Raw genomic sequence first — 20353 nt, 5'->3', positions numbered from 1 at the left:
CGAATTGAAGATGAGAGAGTTGAAAAGAATATCCCGAACTCCCAATCTCAAAACCTCTAAACAAACCTAACCTCACTACTTTTGACAACATCAAGCTCAACAATTCGACAACCAAATTGAAAAGGAGCGGTGAAAGAAAGCAACCCTGACGAAGACCCATCGCAATCTGAAATTCATTCGAAGGAGAACCATTCACCAACACCGAAACGGAAGCCGTAGAAACACACATTTTCATCCAAGATCTCTATCTCTAACGAAACCCCATGCAATCTAGTAATTGCAATAGCAAATTCGTATTGATTGAGTCATACGCTCTTCTGAAGTCAACCTTAAAAGCTACTCCTTGAAGACCTTTCCTCCTCCAACAGTCGATTCCCTCATTCGCGATAAAGGAACAATATGTGATTTGCCGACCCAGAATGAAAGCAAATTGGGAAGGGACAACTACTGCATCCATACATTGACTTAATCTTCTGGATAACACCTTTGACAAGATCTTGTATAGTCCACCCACAAGGCTTATTGGTCTAAAATCCTCGACGGTTTCTGAATTTTATTTTTTCGGGATTAAGGTAATAAATGAATGATTAACCCCTTTATCCCAACTTTTCCCGACAAAGAAATCACAAAAAAACTTCATGATGTCATCTTTTAATTCATTCCAAAACTTTTTGAACCTTGTTGCTATCCGAAAACGAAATTGCATCCCAAACTTCTTCCACTGTGAAGGGTCTCTCTAAAAACGAATTCTGATCCTCTGAAATCCTGGAAAAGTTAAACTCCATCGCCTCTACCTCTAATGTAGGGTGCTTATTGAATGCTTCTTTAAAATAAGTAACCACGTTTGCTTTAATCTCATTAGGATTCGTCGTCAATTGTCCCCCCACTTTCAGCACTTTAATAGCATTAACCCTTCCTCTATTTGTTGCACACATATGGAAAAATCTAGTGTTACGATCACCCTCCAAGCACCACTTGACACGTGATTTCTGTAACCACACTGCCTCTTTTTTTTATATAGACCCCAAAGTTTTCTTCTTGTCGAACCCAAAGATTCCATAGAGATAGTAGTGGAACCTTGTTGAATTTGCAGCTCCGATTCATGAATTATTTTTTCCAACTCCACAATTGATCGTTACATACTGCTGAAACTGACTTTAGACCATTCCTTCATTACCAGTTTGGAACTTTTAAGAATACTGTATATTTCTTTCCCTCTACTACCTAGCCTTGCTCTATTGAATTCCTCGACCATTTTATCCTTGAAACCATATTATTCCAGCACGTAATTGAATAATCTGAAGGGTTTCAACCTCCAATCCTGGGCCTTACTTTCTAAACTAATTGCATTGTGGTCCGATAACGATCTCATGAGCAAAAACTGATTCACAGATGGAAACACCGACAAGAAGTTAACATCCACTAGAAACTTGTCCAGTCTGACAAATGTTGGATTATCCATATTATTGCTCCAAGTAAAGATACCACCCGATATAGGGAGATCATTCAGGCTAGCCTTCTGTACAAACTCATTAAAGATTTTCATTAAGAACTTGTCGTGACCTCTCCCAATTTTCTCTTTTTCTGACAGGTATGCATTAAAATCTCCTCCCAAACAAATGGGACTTTCCAATTGGCAGACAAAGACTAACAATTCCTCAAAAAAGATTCTTTTTCCATATCAACAGACGGACCATAAACGTTAATAAACCAACAAGAAATATACATTTCTTTCAGATTACCTTTAACTGCAAGAAACCTACCCTGTACATATTCTGTCTCCACCTCCAATTTACTTTCATCCCAAAGTGTTAACAATCCTCCTGATGACTCGACTGCCGGAGATTTTACAAAGCCATTCAAAAGATTTCCACCCAACCTCCTCCTTAAGGAAGGAATGATATTCTTCAGCTTCGTTTCTTGTATGAACATTAGCGTTAGCCTCTTCCGTATGATAACAGTTACTCCTAGACTTTTCTTTCCTGCCTAACCCCCTCACATTCCATATTATATAAAATTCAACATAAAAAGAACAGTCCCACATTATAGTCTATCTGCCATCGTCTTTTCCTCTGTCACTGCCTTCGCCTTTTCCATGAAAGCTTTTTTCCTCCTCGGAACGTAACATCCATAAATTTGATTACTTCCCAAGTAGCTCGAGCCTCTTCATCCTCATCCGAACAGTGCCCTATGGAGTTTGATTTTCCTTCCTCGTCTCTCTCGAATTGCTCCTGCCCCTGCTTCTACTATAAACTCTCTTGTAAATTTTATTTCCGATTCTGCTACATGTAGCCTTCCTTTCTATCGAGCGACCACGATTTGAAAGAGATCCCAATAAACTGAGAACCTCCTTCGATGTATCCTGGAGCAGTCCTTAAGTTGGAAGAATTTTTATTTGGAGAATTATATCTGAAAGACCCAATCACACTATCACGAATCTGCTTGTTATTCTCGTTATTTGAACCTGACATTTTCTGCATCATTAGGCTTTCACATTTATCCTGCTTAGTACAATCAATCTCCACCGTGTTTAGATATCATGGAACCAATTCCTCAATAATTCCGGAAGCAGAAGCACGGGCGCTACCTGTCATCAAATCTGGATCACACGGAACCAAACTCACCTTGTTCATTATTCCAACCTCTTGGGCATCATTGTCCCTCAATATCCCCTCAATATCGCATTGATTCTCCGGTGTTTCTTCAACCCATTCATCAGAAAAGTCTCCATCGCTCTCATCATTCGTTACCTCAGAATATCCATCAGTCGATAGCTCAACTTTGACTTTTATAATGTATAACCTATCATTGGTGTTAATTGAAATTGACTCTGCGAGAACAAACAGACTGCCCACTCGAATCACCATCTTCGTTGTTGTAAAATCCAGCTTCATCAAAGTTTTCTTCCTAATCTCTATTAACTCCCCCCACCGTGAGGCCAGGCTCGAAAAGAAGACCTCATTCCAGCAATTTAGAGGAACTCCGATTAGCGAGACTTCACAAAAGGCCAAGGGGCCTCCTGCTTCCAATAATACTGGTCTCAAACAGTCGAACCAGTAATTAAGCTCCAAGGATTTATCACTCAGGGCCTTCAACTTGTCCTATTCCGACAGAAAAGTAACTAGACATGAATTCCTGGCGTACCCCTATTTCACAGCATTAACGACAATACCTTCACCTTGCAACGCTCTTTGTATTAATTCCACTTCATACGAATGCTTGTGAATACCTGTCATGGACCACTTTAGCCATTTTGAAAACATTATAAGGCTCTTTCACAACTCTATTTCCCCTTGTTTGCTTGTTCGATACTAAAACCTCTTTGTACGATCTTTCATATTTGAAACTTCCAGAATATTCTCGTCCCTTCCTCGAATTACCTACTGCGCCACCACCAGTCTTCTCTGCAATCCCCTGAACATTTCCCTTAACCTCTACCGTCTTTTTATTTCTCTGATATTTGGCGATCCCCACAGATACTCTCAAACCATCAATCCAAGTACCATTGTTTTTCTCAATTGCATTCCTCATACCATTTTCAGTCGCAAACTGGACGAACACAAATTTAGCAGTTTTATACCTTGGTTTATTCAAGACATTCGGGATAAAGATCCTAACAATAGGACCATGACATAGGAATAGATCCCTTAATTCTCTTCTAGATACTCTCTTGGATAGCTTGTTGACAAAAATTGTCCATTCTTCACCAGAGGAAGAACGATTTTTCATACGCCATATGGCTCTTTCTCTATTCTGCTCACTCATATTAAAAACTCTGCAACCTCAACTTTAACTATTGAACCTCCCACGGAAAAATCAGCAGCAAATTAAACCAACAAACAAGAGAGAAACTGATAAGGAAAATGAAGGGAACTCAGAGTCAAATCTTGTACGAAGCCTCGCTCTTCGTCGCGCTTTCTCCCCCTCTCAAACAAAACTGTTTTTTTCTGTGTTTTTCACTAGTCAGATGATCTCAACTCTCAAAGTCTCTTCTTATACAACGAAAACAATCAGCACATGGAAGCTCTTCTTCTCCAATAAAACTGGTGGCATTGATAAAGAATGAAAAGCAGTGTCATTGCATTGTTATCCCCAAGCATCTTCCATGAAACCCTTCTAACAATAGACAAATCAACCACTTCTGCCACATGCTTATACTGACCCCCTAACGAGGGGCTGTTGATAATTCTTCAACAAATTTGACTTTCACATAACATAATTTATACCATCTGGTACAATATTGATTTTAACCCTTTTCTATATATACGAATTGGCCATCGTCAGAATGATGTGCTGCATTGAAACAGAATACCATGGTTCCTCTTGTTTCTATATTGCCCTTTACAAACCCTACCAAGAATTAGTATCATAGAAACCCCAAGTTTCTTATGACTCATCTGGAATTTTTGTTTACAACAAGAACCTCAGAATATTTTTTTTACCATTTGAGTTCAAATATTAGAAGAATTCTTTTGGTTCCTGTCTCATCGTTCATGCAACAAATTTCATGCATCGAGTGTCATTATGTATATTTTGGCATCGGCACGAACAAAAGCGCATACCACAAGTCACACACGTATATCTTGCACTAAAGCCACAAACGCTGCAAAAATGTCGGCAGGAAGTAGAGCTTGGAGGTCCAACTGCTGCCCTCAGATGGTTAGGAACAGGAGGAGGCAAGGATTCCAAGTTTGCCTTCAAAAATAGGAATTAGTTCAGGAAACTGAGGTAAAATCAAATGATTTGCGACATCACTATCCTTTTACCTCATTTAAGAGCTCAAGAAATGATCTGGGAGCCTTCCTAGCATTTTCAAGTGCTTTTGCCTGTCGAGTTTTTCGTTTCATGCCCTTGGATCTCTTTTGCATGTACGCTGAAAGTAGAAGTTAAAGAAAATGAACAAAGTTCTAAAACAAGAAAAACAAGGTGACCCAAATAGTAAAACAGCTTCCCAGACCTAACTTTAGAAGAGAAAGTTCAAAGATAGTTACATTTCATTCACAACTTCAAATAACTACTGCCCTTCTAAAATTGTGTTGGTTGAATAAAGCAGGTCATGAAGGTGGGAAACATATTAATGGCCAAATACTTTGAAGCTTCAAACATTTAGTGGTAGTTTTTTAACAGTCCAAACTCACTGTAACGAATCATCAAATATTTGGCAAAAGGAATAAGTATACGGAAAGGGTACATGAACAAAACCATGGCAGAATAGTACAAAGATATGATACTGATGTTACCACGACGGTTTGGCAAAATGTCCTTCAACTATGACGTACTATGAGGTGGGGTGGCGACTGGATCGCTGAATTCAATTGGTTCAATAAGAGGGTTCTAATTGCACCTCTTAATATAACCAAGAACTGAGCAGACATAGACTTCAAGAAAGATCTCAGGGGACAGAATTAATGTGAAGATTGTGTAAAATTGCAGATTAGAAAATGACATGTCTGTTTCGCAAGTTGGATTATTTTTGCTGATGCTGTGCTACGGGTGTATTAAACTTGTAAAACCGCTTTATCCAGTTCACTTTTTAGTAAGCTTCTAAGTACAAAACTGATTTATAATAAAAAAAATCAAGGATAGGAATATTAGTTAATCAAAGATAGGAATATTAGTTATGCTATAACATCTGGTGCAACATCCTTTTAAAAGACTTTCATGTCATAACTTGTAGTGAAACACGCACTTAAGCAAAACTCTGAATAAAACCATCTCTCAAAAGGTATAATGACCCAAAAAAATAATACCCCTAATGTTTGACTAAATAGTTATTTTGATCCATATTCTTTTTTTTTAGCATTTTATCCCCCAACGTTTCATTTTAAGGGAAAAAGCCTTCTAACGTTTGACTAAATAGTCACTTTAGCCCTTACTCTTTTTTCTGGAGCATTTTGGTACCCGATGTTTCATTTTAAGGCAGAAAAGACTCCAATTTTAAAGTGTTGGCCATTGTTAACTAATGATTTTAATCCACGAAAGAGATTTTTTTTTTGCTTCAAAATGAAATGTTGGGGGCCAAAACGCTAAAAATAGAATAGTGGTCAAAGCGATTAGTCAATGTTAGGGGTATTTACTGTCATTATGCCCTCTAAAAAAGATGCATACACCAAGAATGTTTAACTATGGCAACATAAATCATACTCTTAAGCATTACTAAGATGAATAAAGTTTATATTTTCAACTTCACTTTCTCGGGTAGGAATTCTAGTGGTTGAAACAAAGATCTTCCTAATTACTTTCACCGACAACAAAAATCAACTAACAAAAGATGTTTTTTATTTGCTATTTCTGAGACAATAACAAAATGAACTAGCAACTTAATTCAAATGTTTAATACCCTTTTGTCCTACTAAAGAAATAAACCATTTTCCTAATAAAAAAAATTCACATAATGAAAGAAGGAAACCTTGATCATCTTCATCAAGAGAAGCTTCATCATCATCGTTCATTTCAACTGTTTCAATCCCAGCGTTATCATTCTCCAAAGCTTCAAGACGGGCCAAAGCTGCCTTTTCTCCCCCCCCCCAACGACATTAAACCCCAGTCAATTAATTTCCAAATATTTCACAGCAAAAAATTGAAAACTAACAGATGTATAAATTCAATAAGAAAAAGAACCTGGGTTCGATTATCAGAACTGCCGAGTGCTGCAGCCATTTTAGGAGCCACTTTACGAGTACGGGTCGACATTCTGCGCAACGCGTTGGAATTGTCGTCATCCATAGCTTCAAAATAAATCAAAAGGCGAAAAATTTTATTTAGTAATTAAATTTGTATGGTAAGAGAGAGCGGTAGAGGATAAATATACCGGAGGTTAAGTAGTGGCCAAAGAGGTAACTAAGCGGAGGTCAGCGACCGTGACGTAGACAGTGGGGGTGGTGGCAAATTCTGGAAAATAATATGGAATTCATTGGATCGGATTTAGAAGCACAGCAGTGTAGTTAAGGATATTGGGCTCAGCTCTGTTTTAACCTTTAATGGGCTCAATTAAAGTTAGTGTAAAATATATAAATAGTCCCCAAAGCTTTAGATAGTTTTCATTTTGGTCACTAAACGTTTGAAAATTGTAATCCAGTCATCTAACTTTTAGTTCGTTTTAAATAAGGTTCCTGCCGTTACCTCTATTAGTTTTTGTTGACGTGAACTGCAGTTAATCCCTCATTCTTCTTCTATCGGATTATGTTATATATTTTCATTGAACTGGAAAACTATGCATTTACACCACGTCATCATCCTCGACCATGACATCTCCGAATATTGCCCAAATTCATTATAGGGAAAACTTGAGGACCATCATTAAGGGAGTTAAAGGATTTATCTCGTCAAGGTCACCTTTCCATTATAGGACTTCAAAACGTAGTGGATATTCAAGATTCGAGGATTGCCAACCTAAGGTAAAAACACTACCTGAAGGAGTTAACCCTCGAATGAAGCGACGATTGTAAAACGAGACACAACCAAATGCAGGTCCTTGAGCCACTGCAACCCTCGAAAGATCTCCAACGATTGTCAATTTCATATTACGGAGCTACAAAGTTCCCATCTTGGGTAGGGAATCCTTATTTTGCTAAAATGGAGCAGCTAGACCTCTTGGACTGTATAAATTGCAAATTATTGTCATCACTTGGGAATTTACCGTCACTCATAAGCTTAAACTTAAGAGGCATGCATGTAGTGGCAAAGTTGGATCCTGGAATTTTCGACCATGGTTTTTTATCTTTGGAGATCTTGAGGTTTGAGAACATGTCAGAACGGAAAAGAATGGATTTCATCTATTAGCGACATTGATGGTTTCCCTCGTCTTCGCGAGCCTATATTGAACAACTGTCCTAGATTAACTGGAACGTTACCAAGAACCCTTAGTTCTCTGGTAAAACTAGATGTTCAAAACTGCCCATGGTTAACAAATTCACCATTAAGCTTCCTATTCTTAGATGAATTAACCATGGAGGGCAGTAGCAAAATGATTCTTAGGAGTATAGTTGGTCAAAACATCACCAGCTTGAAACTCAAGGGAATATCAAACCTTACCTACATAATTGAGGAGGTATCAAAGGTCTTAACGAAACTCAAAATTCTGCAGATTGAAGGTTGTAGTAAACTAATATATTTGTGGCGGAACGGAGCCGAATTGCAAAACCTGCATCAGCTAAAGAGTTTAGTAGTAAACGCATAGTAGTAGTAGTAGAAGAAGAAGAAGAAGAAGGTTATATTAGTACATAATTGAGGAGCTATCCAAGGCCTTAACGAAACTCAAAATTCTGCAGATTGAAGGTTGTAGTAAACTAATATATTTGTGGCGGAACGGAGCCGAATTGCAAAACCTGCAACAGCTAAAGAGTTTAGTAGTAAACGCATAGTAGTAGTAGTAGTAGAAGAAGAAGAAGAAGGAGGGGTTAACGAAATTTAAGTGCCACATCAGCAAAAAATAATATGAGATAATGATAGGGACTTTATTGAAAATGAACTAAAAGTTTGACGGTTGTATTATAAATTTCAAAAGTTAGATAACCGAAATGTAAGTGCCCTAAAAGTTCAGGGACTATTTATATACTATACCCTTAAATTTATTCATATTTGGATTTTTTTTCAATTTTTACATTCGTTTTAGATTAAATTATTAAAAGAAATTAAAATAAAAATTTTATTGAAATTGAAATATTTTTAACAAGATGATTGTAAAGAATTATTAATTAAATACATCATAACAAAAAAATCTTGGTGTTAAGTGTTATAATATTATAAACGATTTATAAATATGGGCATGTAATTTAATTTTCTTAATAATAATAATAATATAAATTATCGTTAAAATTAAAAAAAATTGAAAAATGAATGTCACACACTAATATTATTAATTTTGTTTTAATAATAATAATTTTGTAGGTGGTGTGTGGTAGGGGAGATGGGCGGTTTGTTTGGTTATTTTCAAGCTAATCTGTAACATCTGCCGTTGTGATCTCCGCCAACATTAACAATAACAAAGCTCAGCTTATTTAATAGAGACAGAATATCAAACAATAGGCATGCACGGTCTGCGCCTCGCTTCATCCGCTAATCCCCACCCTCTCTTCACAATGTCCGGTGCCTCTCTCGCTCTCCCTTCTTCCCTCTCTTCGCTTCGCTCCAATGGACCTCTTCCTTTTCGATGCTTCCGCCTCAACAATCCCTCTAGATCTAGGGTTTTCATGAGCGTCTCCGTTGGATCCCAAGCTGTCGTCGATGATGCCTTGTTCGCTGATTACAAGCCCACCTCCGCCTTCCTCTTTCCCGGCCAGGTTACTTCTTTATTCCATCATTTCTTGACAACTTTAAGCTCTACTTAGCTAAATCTATTCTCATTTTAAAAGCTTTTTTTTATTAACTTTTACCCTGATGAATCGATTTTGTATTGGTCCCAATGTATACCATGAAAATTTCAGGGAGCTCAAGCAGTTGGAATGGGAAAAGAAGCACAGAATATGCCTGCTGCTGCAGAATTGTATAACAAGGCAAACAATATATTAGGGTACGCAAAACTTGGGAATTAGTTATTTTACTTTAATTTGTGATAATTTAGTCTTATTTGTAATGGTCTGCTCTAGTCCAAATCACTAACAAGGTTAAAAGAATTAGTTAATCAGTTGATGAGAAACAAAAAAAAATCCAATTCATGAGGATGAGTTAGATTTGTTTTTTGTAAATGATAAATTAGTGGAAAATGGCTACTTTGATCATCAGCTCACGAACATAATTTTTTAACGGTGTTTGGTATTTGGACTAAACCCAAATATTAATGATAGTAAGACAATCAAATTATGTAAATTGAAGTATAAAGACTAAATCCTCAAATTGAGTATAGTACAGTGATGAGAACTATAATTTGACCAAAATTTAATCCATAATATGCTATCCCCTTATTTTAAAATTATCTTTATAGTTTAACTATGTTCCAGCTGCTTGCAGTTTTGATCTTCTAGATGTTTGCATCAATGGTCCTAAGGAAAAGTTAGATTCAACTGTCATAAGCCAGGTACATTGCATTGCTTATTTACTTGCCCTCCTTTACAAATGATGTTGTGTTGCTAATGTTGTATTACTACGGTCTCAAGAGGGAGCAATAAATTAGTTTTACTCTGCATCTTTGCAGCCTGCTATTTATGTCACAAGTCTAGCTGCTGTGGAGCTTCTTCGTGCCCGTGATGGAGGCCAGCAGATTATTGATTCTGTTGATGTTACGTGCGGCCTCAGCTTGGGAGAATATACTGCACTAGCATTTGCTGGGGCCTTTAGGTGAGTGTTTTCAGTGTCAATTATTGAAATATTATCTTGAGCTTAGACTCGATACTTCATAATGACTAATTAAATCATCCAAAGATGTTGTATATCCATGTTTAAAGCATACAGAGGTTCCACCATCAGTCTACTACTATTTGAGTTGGTATGCAGAAAAAGAAGAGAAATATGACTAATGCTCTTTCCCCTATGAATTTTGATTTCATGTACTAAAGCTTTGAGGATGGACTCAAGCTTGTTAAACTAAGAGGAGAAGCAATGCAGGTAATGATTTGTTTCTATCTGATAGTGCCTTGTAGTGTGGCTGATTTTATAGATGATGTCGGTGATCCTCATTCTTTCTGCCTTTAGGATGCTGCAGATGCTGCTAAAAGTGCTATGGTCAGTATCATAGGACTTGATTCGGAGAAGGTTCAGCAATTATGTGATGCTGCCAACGAAGAAGTTGATGTAGCTGATAAAGTTCAGATTGCGAATTACCTGTGTCCTGTAAGAATATAAAATTCATTTATCTTTGTTGATCGAATGAGTTGTGCTTGGTATTATGCGTATTACGAGAATATATATGCACCAGCTTATGGCACTGAAAATATGTTTTTCCTTTGGCAGGGAAATTATGCAGTCTCTGGAGGTCTCAAAGGAGTAGAAGCAGTGGAAGCTAAAGCAAAGTCTTTCAAGGCTCGGATGACGGTGATTCTCCTTTTTCAAATTCTTTAATTTCTTTTGTTGTGCTAAGTTGGTCGTCTAGTGATAATACGACTGGTAGTGATAACATGGTTTTCCCCTTTCACAGGTGCGTTTAGCTGTTGCTGGTGCTTTTCACACTAGTTTCATGGATCCTGCAGTCTTAAGATTGGAAGCTGCATTGGCAGCAACCCAGATTAGAACCCCAAGAATACCTGTTATATCAAACGTTGATGCTCAGCCACATACAGATCCTGAGACAATAAAGAAGATACTAGCACGCCAAGTAAGCTGCTTAATACTACTATTTTTTTTGTCTCTCCCATGGGGTAAGAATAACGATTAAGCATGCGGATGAAATCGCAGGTGACCTCTCCTGTACAATGGGAAACAACAGTGAAAACTTTGCTGACCAAAGGGCTGAGAAAGAGTTACGAGTTGGGGCCTGGAAAGGTAAATAAGAATCTTACCGATTGCTTTAGCACAAGCTTCTTCTCTCTTTAGTTTCTCATTGTTTTGAGTTTGTTTGGATTATGTGTCAGGTCATAGCTGGGATTGTGAAGAGAATGGATAAAAGTACAGAGATTCAGAACATTGGTGCTTGAGGGGGAACTAGATGTTGCTACTCAAGTTATCCAATGCCATCATATTGACTGATGGTTTAGATGTATTCGAGTAAGAAATGATAGTTGAAGTTTTGAGCAATTATGATCGGCAAGTTCATTATGAAGACTTGGTTTCCTTTGTGTTATTATCAATTTCCAAATTCTTAGGCAATAACTGATTGACATTACGAAGAGCTTTATTATTATGTTGTGTGAGATTAAAGATTTTATTATGAAGACATCACATTATGGCGTCATCAAGTATATCAATATTATAATCTTTAGAGGTTATGTAGGTTGACATGTAAAATTTGTCAAAAACAAAATAGGCTGACATGTAAAAAAGGTCTAAACAGTGGAGTGCAAGAACAGAGATGTTTTGCCAATACAAGGGATAAGGCCAAATATTTGCCTGAAACTCAGAAACCAAAATCTATGGAATCAAACTCAAATAATCGGCAATGCCCATTCAAGATTTAAATTACAATTATGGCTACGGTTGAGCGTTATTGGTTATGTTGCATTTGTTGCGATTGTACACATTTATTACAAATGTTGGACGATACTAATACCACTATATAATAATTATTATTTCGACAACGAATCTCTGTGCCCATTGTCTTATAATATGATTCAAAGTGAAATATCAAACAAAGATTTTTTTTTTTTTTCACTCAGCTAAGATAGGCTGGTAGTTTTCAAGTGTGTCATCGTGATTGGTATCTGAATCGCTGCCACTGTCATTGTTACTCTGCATATTTTTTGTGCGCATAGGTGATGAAACGTTTTGAATATGGAAAATAACACGACATTAAAAAAATTAAAAATGGTTTAAAATAATACCTTCGGTGAGATCGGTCGGAGAGGTGGACATGGCGTCCAGTGTTAGTTGTGAAGCAAATACAGAGAGATCCAGAGTCAGAAAGATAGGCCCTGAATCAAAAGTATTTGGAAGAAACAACAAAATGAAAGACAACAATGCACCAGAATCAAACCCAGGTCTATTCCGAGGCAGTGTTCTATTCTACCACTAGACCACTGGTCCGATACAAATTTTATATATTAGATTACTATAAAAATCTACTGCTTGACCTGCACTCTTCTGCAGGAGATGCGCAATAATCTCCATAGCATTATCTTCTTTATTTTTCTTAGCGTGAGAAATTGTAATTTTATCATTAAACTTCCAGATATAACAGTTTAAAGCATGTACTACGTTGTGTTTTTTTTGTCCAGTATATGACTTCATCTTTCACCTGGTAAACTCTTGACAGAATGCAAGAATAAACAGTGGCCCATAATCTTTTGAACATTGCTACTTGAGGAAAATAACCAAAATCAAAACCAACAAGTGTGCAACTGAATGCAAAACAGGATGTACCAAAGCAATTGAAGCTACTTGAATCAGCTTCAAAAACAAGACTTCATAATTCATGAAATGCATGTGCAGCTGGTGAATATATATATCATCTACTATTAAATGTCTAATCTTTCCCCATAAAGAGAGCCCCTCCTCACGTGAAGAAGCGTAGGTTATTAGCTATGGCGTCTTTGTCAAGAAAGAGGAGCTTTATAAACTCTAAACCCTAAAATTCTTAGTTCCTCACATGCAGAGTTTGACCCTGTGGATCATTATTAATCTTCCCTTTTCCCAACACATTAACACACAACTTTAATTTAAAGCCATGTTTAAGGTCTTATTAGCATCCCAAATGTTAGTACCCAAACACCTAAGCAGAGATGAACCGATGGATTTTGAGATACAAGTCGCATTCTTTAAAAATTTCAAATCCCCAAATACTATAGATATTTTCTTTATATTTTCGATTTAGTTTCGCATTCCCTTAACTTTTATAATTTTACATCACTAATTTTTTAATATAACTTTTCTAAGTTCGTATCCGTAACATAAATTTATATATTCATCACCGACTGTAATAACAATCCTCTTTCCCTACTTCTAATGATATCAGGACAATTCACATGGTCAATGATTTTCAAAGACGGAAGGTAGGAGGGACTAGTGGGGTCATGCCCCAAATATTTTTAAAAAATAATAGGTATAATATTAAACTTAGTCATATATATTTTTTACTAAAATGGTCATTTTAACTCTTTTTTTAATATTTTGGCCCTCAATATTTTATTTTGGGACAAAAAATTTCATTTATGGATGGAAATAGTTAGTTAAAAAATGTTTAACACTGTAAAATAGAGATATTTTTATCCTAAAATGAAACATTGAGGGCTGAAATACTTAAAAAAAATAATCAAGGTCACTATTTGTTAAATCTTACGGATAACGTTACTTAAAAAATATGAAATTAAATGACTAATTTAATCAACGTAAAGAGTTTTTTCGGCATTATGCCTAAAATAATATATATACATCTATTTTTTGTATTATTATTTTATTTTAGGCTTTAATATACAAAATGTGTCCAACATATGTCCATTTTTCCAGTTCAGTGTTTAAGGTTTTTTTCGTTTCAGTTTGGTGTCTAACGTTATATTCCGTAACTCAGAATGGGTCATGCCGTGACGGACCGTTAGTTTTTTTCGTTAAGTGACACATGTCACAATCTGGTAATTTTAAAAATTTATTTTTAAAAATAAATATTAAAAATATTATTATATTTATAAAAAAAACCCTTATTTCTTTTAAATTACAAAAAAGCCCAAATCCTCACACCGAAGCTTACCCACATCGGCGGACGGCGACTACGACGTGACCCACCGGTTGGGTTTTGAGCGGACGGCGATGAGGAAGCTAAATATAGTGGCGGTGAGGCGAACGGAGGTTCGAGGCGGCCGGAATCGTCCAAAATCTGAGGCGTCGGGGGTGGGTTTTCGACGAAACGATTCCGGCAAACGACGATGGCTATCCATGGGTTGTTTTGGGGGTTTTGATCATGGCGGCGAGGCCCTTCGATTGGGTTGGGCGGTGACAGGAATGGACGAGCGACGGCAGTGATCGGCTTGGGTTTAGGGGTTGAATTGAATGTTTTTAAAGTTTTGAGATTGTTTCTTTTATTGAATCATTTTCAATCCTCAATCTCTTGACTTGTATGAACAGTTCCATGTGTTGGTTATTGTTGCAGATGGCCAGGTACTCTCATGCCTGTTTTGTCAAGAGATTGGGGATTGAAAATGATTCAATAAAAGAAATAATCACAAAACTTTAAAAATCTTCATTTCAACCTCTAAATCCATATCGATCGCTGCTGTCATTTTTTTGTTCCTGTCATCGCCCAGTCCAATCGAAGAGCCTCGCCCCCATGATCAAAACCCCCATAACAATTTGTGGATAGTCGTCGCCGTTCGCCGGAATCGTTTCGCCGAAAACCCACCCCGACGCCTCGGATTTTGGACGATTCATGCTGCCTCAGACCTCCGTTCGCCTCACTGCCACTATATTTAGCTTCCTCGTCGCCGTCCGCTCAAAACCCAACCGGTGGGTCACTTCGTAGTCACCGTCCGCCGTCGTGGGTAAGCTTCGATGTTAGAATTTGAGTTTTTTTGTAATTTAAAAGAAATAAGGTTTTTTTATAAATATAATAATATTTTTAATATTTATTTTAAATTTTTAAAATTAACAGATTGTGACACGTGTTACTTAACGGAAAAAACTAACGGTCTGTCACGGCGTGACCCATTCTGAGTTACAGAATGTAACGTTAGGCACCAAATTAGAACGGAAAAAACCTTAGGCATTGAAATGGAAAAACGGGCATACATTGGACAACGAAAATTTAATTTTACTTTGTCACTTTTTTATTTCAAGATATAATTTTTTTGTTTGATTGCTTATTTTCTTTGAGGTATTCATCTCCTTTGAATTGAGGACTTTAATCAATGTTATCAAATTATTAAATATGTAACTTTTAATTTCATTTTAGTTGAAAGTAGTTTTTTAAAAAAATGTTTTTAAAAAGATTATATTTATGATTTTATTTCAGTATTTATATTTAATACGTGGGTTCATAAATTTTTATTTTTAGAAGTAAGAATTTAGACAAAATTTTAAATAACATTATTATCGATGTATTTTATTTCATGTGAAGAGATAAATTTTAAATATTTATAAAAAAATTTATTAGTATGATATTTTAATATATACAAAAAATTTAATTGTCACCCTCAACGAATAATATTGAGTTTCGTACCGATGATTTTCTTCTCAATAAAAAAAAAACATATTTGGCAAAGGCAAACGGAGAAGATAATTAAAAGTTTTGTTTAAGTCCAAAGAGTCTCTCTCTTGAGAGGTAGAGGGTCTTGGATTACATTGGTAGAAGAAGAAGCGAAGTTAAGGTATCGGGAGATGGGATCTAAGTTATTATTAGTGGGTTGGTGTATCTGAGTCGACTCGTGCTGCATCTGAATGCAAAGTATCTTGGTCTGAGCCACCGCGAGCTGCATCTGCAAGTGTGAGACTTGATTTTGAAGGTAGGATATGGCCCCTACGCATCCGTACACAGGGTCCCTCACTCTTGCGTTTGCTTCATAAACTAAGCTGCTTACAGGCTACAGCATCTGCTCTCTGCTCAATCGCCAGCTCCTATAACATTCATAAAAAAGCATACATTATGACCTACATTATTTCAAATATAAATCATAAAAGGGTAAAGTATAAAAATGGTCCCCGACTATAGGACTCTACTTTATTGAGTCTCCAACTATTAAAAGTTATAAAATGATCATCCGACTATTCATGTGTTCCACACTCGTCCTTTTTAGTTAAAAATTGACGGTCGTCTGAACTGGACGTTAATCTATTGACTAAAATATACTAAAACTATATTTTACATGCACTATCATTGCTTTCAATCACTGGCTCGATGGCATAATACTTCAACCATTAGCTTGATAGCATAATATAAATAGAGACTTGATCCACAAAATAAAGCTCAAATGGTTCTCATATAAAATTTTATCATATCTCAATTAGCAGGTTCATATCCAACTCATACGACGTCAATGTTCTAATAGAAAATGATGAGTTTGAAAAATACGAATAGTCGAGTGATCATTTTATAATTTTTAATAGTCGGAGACTAACAAAATCCCTATAATGGAAGGATCATTTGTGTACTTTAGCCATGAAGAGATGAAAATTAAGGAAGAAAAGAGAGGTGAGAGAAACCTGCAACATTTTGCTAACATTCCTAGCGCCAAAGACTTTATGAACAATGGCGAACTTGGGAGGATCGTGGGAAGGGAAGTAAGGAGCAAAGATGCAGTCTTTGGCGCGTCGACGCCTCAGCAGTTTGCATGAACCACATGGCGAAGAGGCACCCATTATATCTACTGATCCAAGTCTTAGTTTTGATTTTTGAAGAGAATGGAGATTAAAACGGGTATTTATAACGCTTCAATGGAATGGGGTGCTCCACTCCACTTGTTTCATGATTTTTAAAAAAATAAACCTTTGGGATCGAATCGATGAAAGGCGGCCAACTATAGTATTCTATTAAGTCTCAAAATTAATAATTTATAAATAATTAAACCAACGGAGTAATATTTTAGTTTACACTTACGTCCCTGTATAGCACAAACATTCATAATATCGTCAAGGTCAGTTCACAGTAATAATAAGTTCAACAACGGGTGTGAGTTGACCAGACCACCGCCTCGGCGCGTGATAGGTTGTCATCCATGCAGCTGCACTTGTGTAATCCCACGTTCCTCTTGTTCGACTCTTCATCAACTTTTCTATACATTAAGACAGTAAAATTAATAGAAATTAGGTTCATTTTCAAAGAACGATACCCAATAAGAATGTAATACAAATGATTTAAGTGAGAATGTGTGAAAAAAGTAGTTAATTTACACTGTCAAGGTGAGTGAGAATGTGAAATGAAGTTAAAAATTATAAACGTCATAAAGGGGATCGAGACGATGAGAAATGCAGTCAATATGAATGTTTGCTTGCTTACAATCACAATCACATAACATACACACACTTTATAAACACCCACATCGTTTGATTGCGAATCTCCATGTGGGCTGTCATTAATGAACCTTTACTTTATGAATATCATATGCCAACACAGATATTTCTTATTACACTTTGTTTATATAGAAACTACTTCCCCATATTGACTTGTCTAATTATTCAACTAAGTTTCAATTAAGCTTCAAGTTAAACTAAGTTTATAACTAATACTAATTATTAACATATATATTAGCACTGTTAATCCATATCACTTGATAAAAAATTTTAATTTAATTAAATATCAGTACATTTAAAAATAATATATATGGCAAGATATACTTATATTATTATATAAAATTAATAAGTTTTACACTAATTTATAGTCATTAGATCTAAATAAATAAATGATAAATTTAATTAAAATTTATAATCCATAAATAATATATATATATATATCTTTTAACTCACATTAAAATAATATCTCTTTTTGCCTCAATCTTAACCCTAAACATCTACCCTAAATCCTTAAACCTTGTATTCTAAAGCATAAACCCTAAACTTCAAATCACATACTTTGGCACTCAAGCCCCAAACCATAAACATTGAAGCTTAAATATTAGATCCTAACTCTAAAAATAAAAATATTATTTTATTGTGAGTTAATGAAATATTTATTTATAGGGTATGAATTTTAATTAAATCTAAATGGTTTATTTATTTGAAATGATTATAAATTGGAATAAAACTTATTAATTTTATATAGTGTAAGTGGAGCCTAACCGTTCATATAGGGTTAGGATTCACTTACACCGTGTATATAAATTTTAATTTATTTGATATTTTATTAAAATTTATGAGTTTGAGATCATAACTATTTTTGAATTAATAATATATAAATATATAAAGTATTATATGTTAAAAATAATTATTATATGTGTATGATCGTGTCATGTCATAAACATAAAATTAATGGAATATTTTGTAATAATGATAAGTTCCTGGCCTCACATTTACAAAAAATAATAGCAGAAAATAGTAAACCTAGAAGGGATTAATGAGATCCGACATGAAGCTGAAGTTTAAGAATAATTTAAAATGGAAGAGTTTGTAGGAGAAAACCCTAAGACCTATCGAGGACTGTTGCATTAAATGCCCTCTCTCATCTCCACTTCCAACTAAGCAAAAATAGGGTTTTCCTGGTTGTCATGGGTGATATATATATATATATATATATATATATATATATATATATATGAGATAATATTCAATTATATAGTATAATTTGTTTTTATTTTTATATATATATTTAAGATTGTTAGATGAATTGAAAATAAATGAATGAAATTATTAATAAAAAATGAAAAAAATATTCACTTAAAAGTAATAATAAGTTAAACTAATTCTTCTATTTTCACATGGTCTTAAATTTTCATAAAGCTAAAAATTATTTACATTATGTAAGTAGAACTTAACTATATATAAATCACGCCTAGTAAGTTATAAATCAAATCTATGTCAAATCTTTTATTTTATTTTTATCAAAAATTAAAATAAAAGTTTGATAAGATTTTATAGATGTATTATAATATGTGTTAGATAAATTTATTTATTTTAATAATTTATTTATATTTTTATTTTTAAAAATGAACTAATACCAATATTTAAATTTATATATTATTTAAAAGATTTAATGTATTAAACTAGTTAATACTTTTGGAAAATATGGTAATACATGACTTATGGATAGCCTCCCTTGACGAGAGCGGGCATGATTTAGCGATTAGTTGGATAAAATCACTCATTTAGGGTGGAGAAAATTTTATTAATTAGTGTTTTATGTAATTTATAGTAACTAAAAAGATGTCGGAATTATAACGTGTCTTAAGTAAAGATGTCGAAATTACGATGCGTCTTTTATATTTCTTCTACATTGAAGATGTGTCATTGGACTGTCTTTTGATGACATTGTAATTTCTTCTTAGTTGAGAAAATAAAAAGAGCAACACTTGAATTTTTTTTCTTCACTGTCCCACCTGATTGATTTTGCCCGATTAGTTGTATAGGGTCGTGATGGCTTTTTGTGGTGGTTGGAGGTAGAGCGTGATTACATATCTTAAATCTGTCAAAAAGAATATATTAGCAGGGACCAACTACACAATTTGACTAACTTGTTTTATTGACTTGCCTCATACAAACGTGCATTCTCTTTCCTTGATAGTTCAAACCCCTAGTCGCTAGGGAAAGGAGGAACACCGAGTCTAGAAGCCTTGTAAAAGTATCCTTTACCCTAATATTTTATGGATGATAAAACAGACATCTGTTCACATTCTTAGAGGCTTATAAAACATGCAAGCTCATTAAGTGAAGATTCGGTGGAGAGTAGAAGCAATCTTTGACAATTATTTTCAACTGCTTGTACAGCGTGAACTTTGCTTTCCAACATATATAATATCTCATCCATTCAATATTTATACAACGGAAGGGGAAAGCTGTAATCACGCACATCATCCAGCTCGTTTCCTAATGAGTTTTGAAGACACCAAATTTTTCATTTAATATTATATAATATGTTTATATTATAGATTATATAATATTGTACAAGCATTTACATTTATTTTACACATTTTCAGGCCCCATCAAACAACCCGTTGCCCGTGGCCCAACAAGACCCAAGTCCCACATGACCCAGTCATGCAGTTTGAACTAGTGTAGGATTAGGGTTTGTGTGAAACCCTAACAGCTTCTCCACCAACGCTGCATCCCTTGTTTCCAGCCGTTCGAAGACCCCATGCCTCACACGCCTCTCCCCTGTACATCTCGGTCAACCAGCCCGATCTTTACGCCGATC

The 20353-nt window shown here is 35.3% G+C and overlaps 3 protein-coding genes across 3 annotated transcripts; 1 reads left to right on the top strand and 2 right to left on the bottom strand.

The window, feature by feature from the left end:
• Positions 1-4317: 4317 nt before the first annotated feature.
• LOC120179171 (SWR1 complex subunit 6-like) lies at positions 4318-6886 on the bottom strand. Its single transcript, XM_039184842.1, has 5 exons — positions 6812-6886; positions 6622-6728; positions 6410-6512; positions 4767-4873; positions 4318-4695 (listed from the first exon to the last, which is right to left on the bottom strand). The coding sequence occupies exons 2-5, from the start codon at positions 6724-6726 to the stop codon at positions 4492-4494; spliced, it is 519 nt and encodes a 172-aa protein (XP_039040773.1). The 5' UTR covers positions 6727-6728; positions 6812-6886; the 3' UTR covers positions 4318-4491.
• Positions 6887-9014: 2128 nt separating this feature from the next.
• On the top strand, positions 9015-11737 carry LOC120179177 (malonyl CoA-acyl carrier protein transacylase-like). The gene is made up of 10 exons (XM_039184847.1): positions 9015-9281; positions 9426-9511; positions 9949-10015; positions 10133-10275; positions 10494-10542; positions 10630-10767; positions 10888-10968; positions 11072-11248; positions 11329-11415; positions 11505-11737. The coding sequence occupies exons 1-10, from the start codon at positions 9030-9032 to the stop codon at positions 11565-11567; spliced, it is 1143 nt and encodes a 380-aa protein (XP_039040778.1). The 5' UTR covers positions 9015-9029; the 3' UTR covers positions 11568-11737.
• Positions 11738-15806: 4069 nt separating this feature from the next.
• Positions 15807-16869, bottom strand: LOC120179181 (LOB domain-containing protein 12-like). Its single transcript, XM_039184850.1, is given in 3 exon segments — positions 15807-16097; positions 16099-16128; positions 16714-16869. Coding segments are annotated over 3 exon segments (477 nt in total).
• Positions 16870-20353: the final 3484 nt, after the last annotated feature.

This window comes from Hibiscus syriacus, unplaced genomic scaffold (assembly GCF_006381635.1).
Source record: "Hibiscus syriacus cultivar Baekdansim isolate YM2019G1 unplaced genomic scaffold, ASM638163v2 tig00112407_pilon, whole genome shotgun sequence".
Classification (NCBI taxonomy): Eukaryota; Viridiplantae; Streptophyta; class Magnoliopsida; order Malvales; family Malvaceae; genus Hibiscus; species Hibiscus syriacus.
This window is presented reverse-complemented; position numbering and strand designations above follow the sequence as displayed.

Bases quoted from the DNA above. Each gene is read 5' to 3' on its own strand.
- LOC120179171 (XM_039184842.1), bottom strand. From the start codon at position 6,726: ATGGATGACGACAATTCCAACGCGTTGCGCAGAATGTCGACCCGTACT. The intron at 6,513-6,621 runs GTTCTTTTTCTT...GGGGGAGAAAAG, and splicing joins GTTCTGATAATCGAACCCAG to GCAGCTTTGGCCCGTCTTGA. The intron at 4,874-6,409 runs GTTTCCTTCTTT...TTCTACTTTCAG, and splicing joins TCTTGATGAAGATGATCAAG to CGTACATGCAAAAGAGATCC.
- LOC120179177 (XM_039184847.1), top strand. From the start codon at position 9,030: ATGCACGGTCTGCGCCTCGCTTCATCCGCTAATCCCCACCCTCTCTTC. The intron at 10,543-10,629 runs GTAATGATTTGT...TTCTGCCTTTAG, and splicing joins TAAGAGGAGAAGCAATGCAG to GATGCTGCAGATGCTGCTAA. The intron at 11,416-11,504 runs GTAAATAAGAAT...ATTATGTGTCAG, and splicing joins ACGAGTTGGGGCCTGGAAAG to GTCATAGCTGGGATTGTGAA.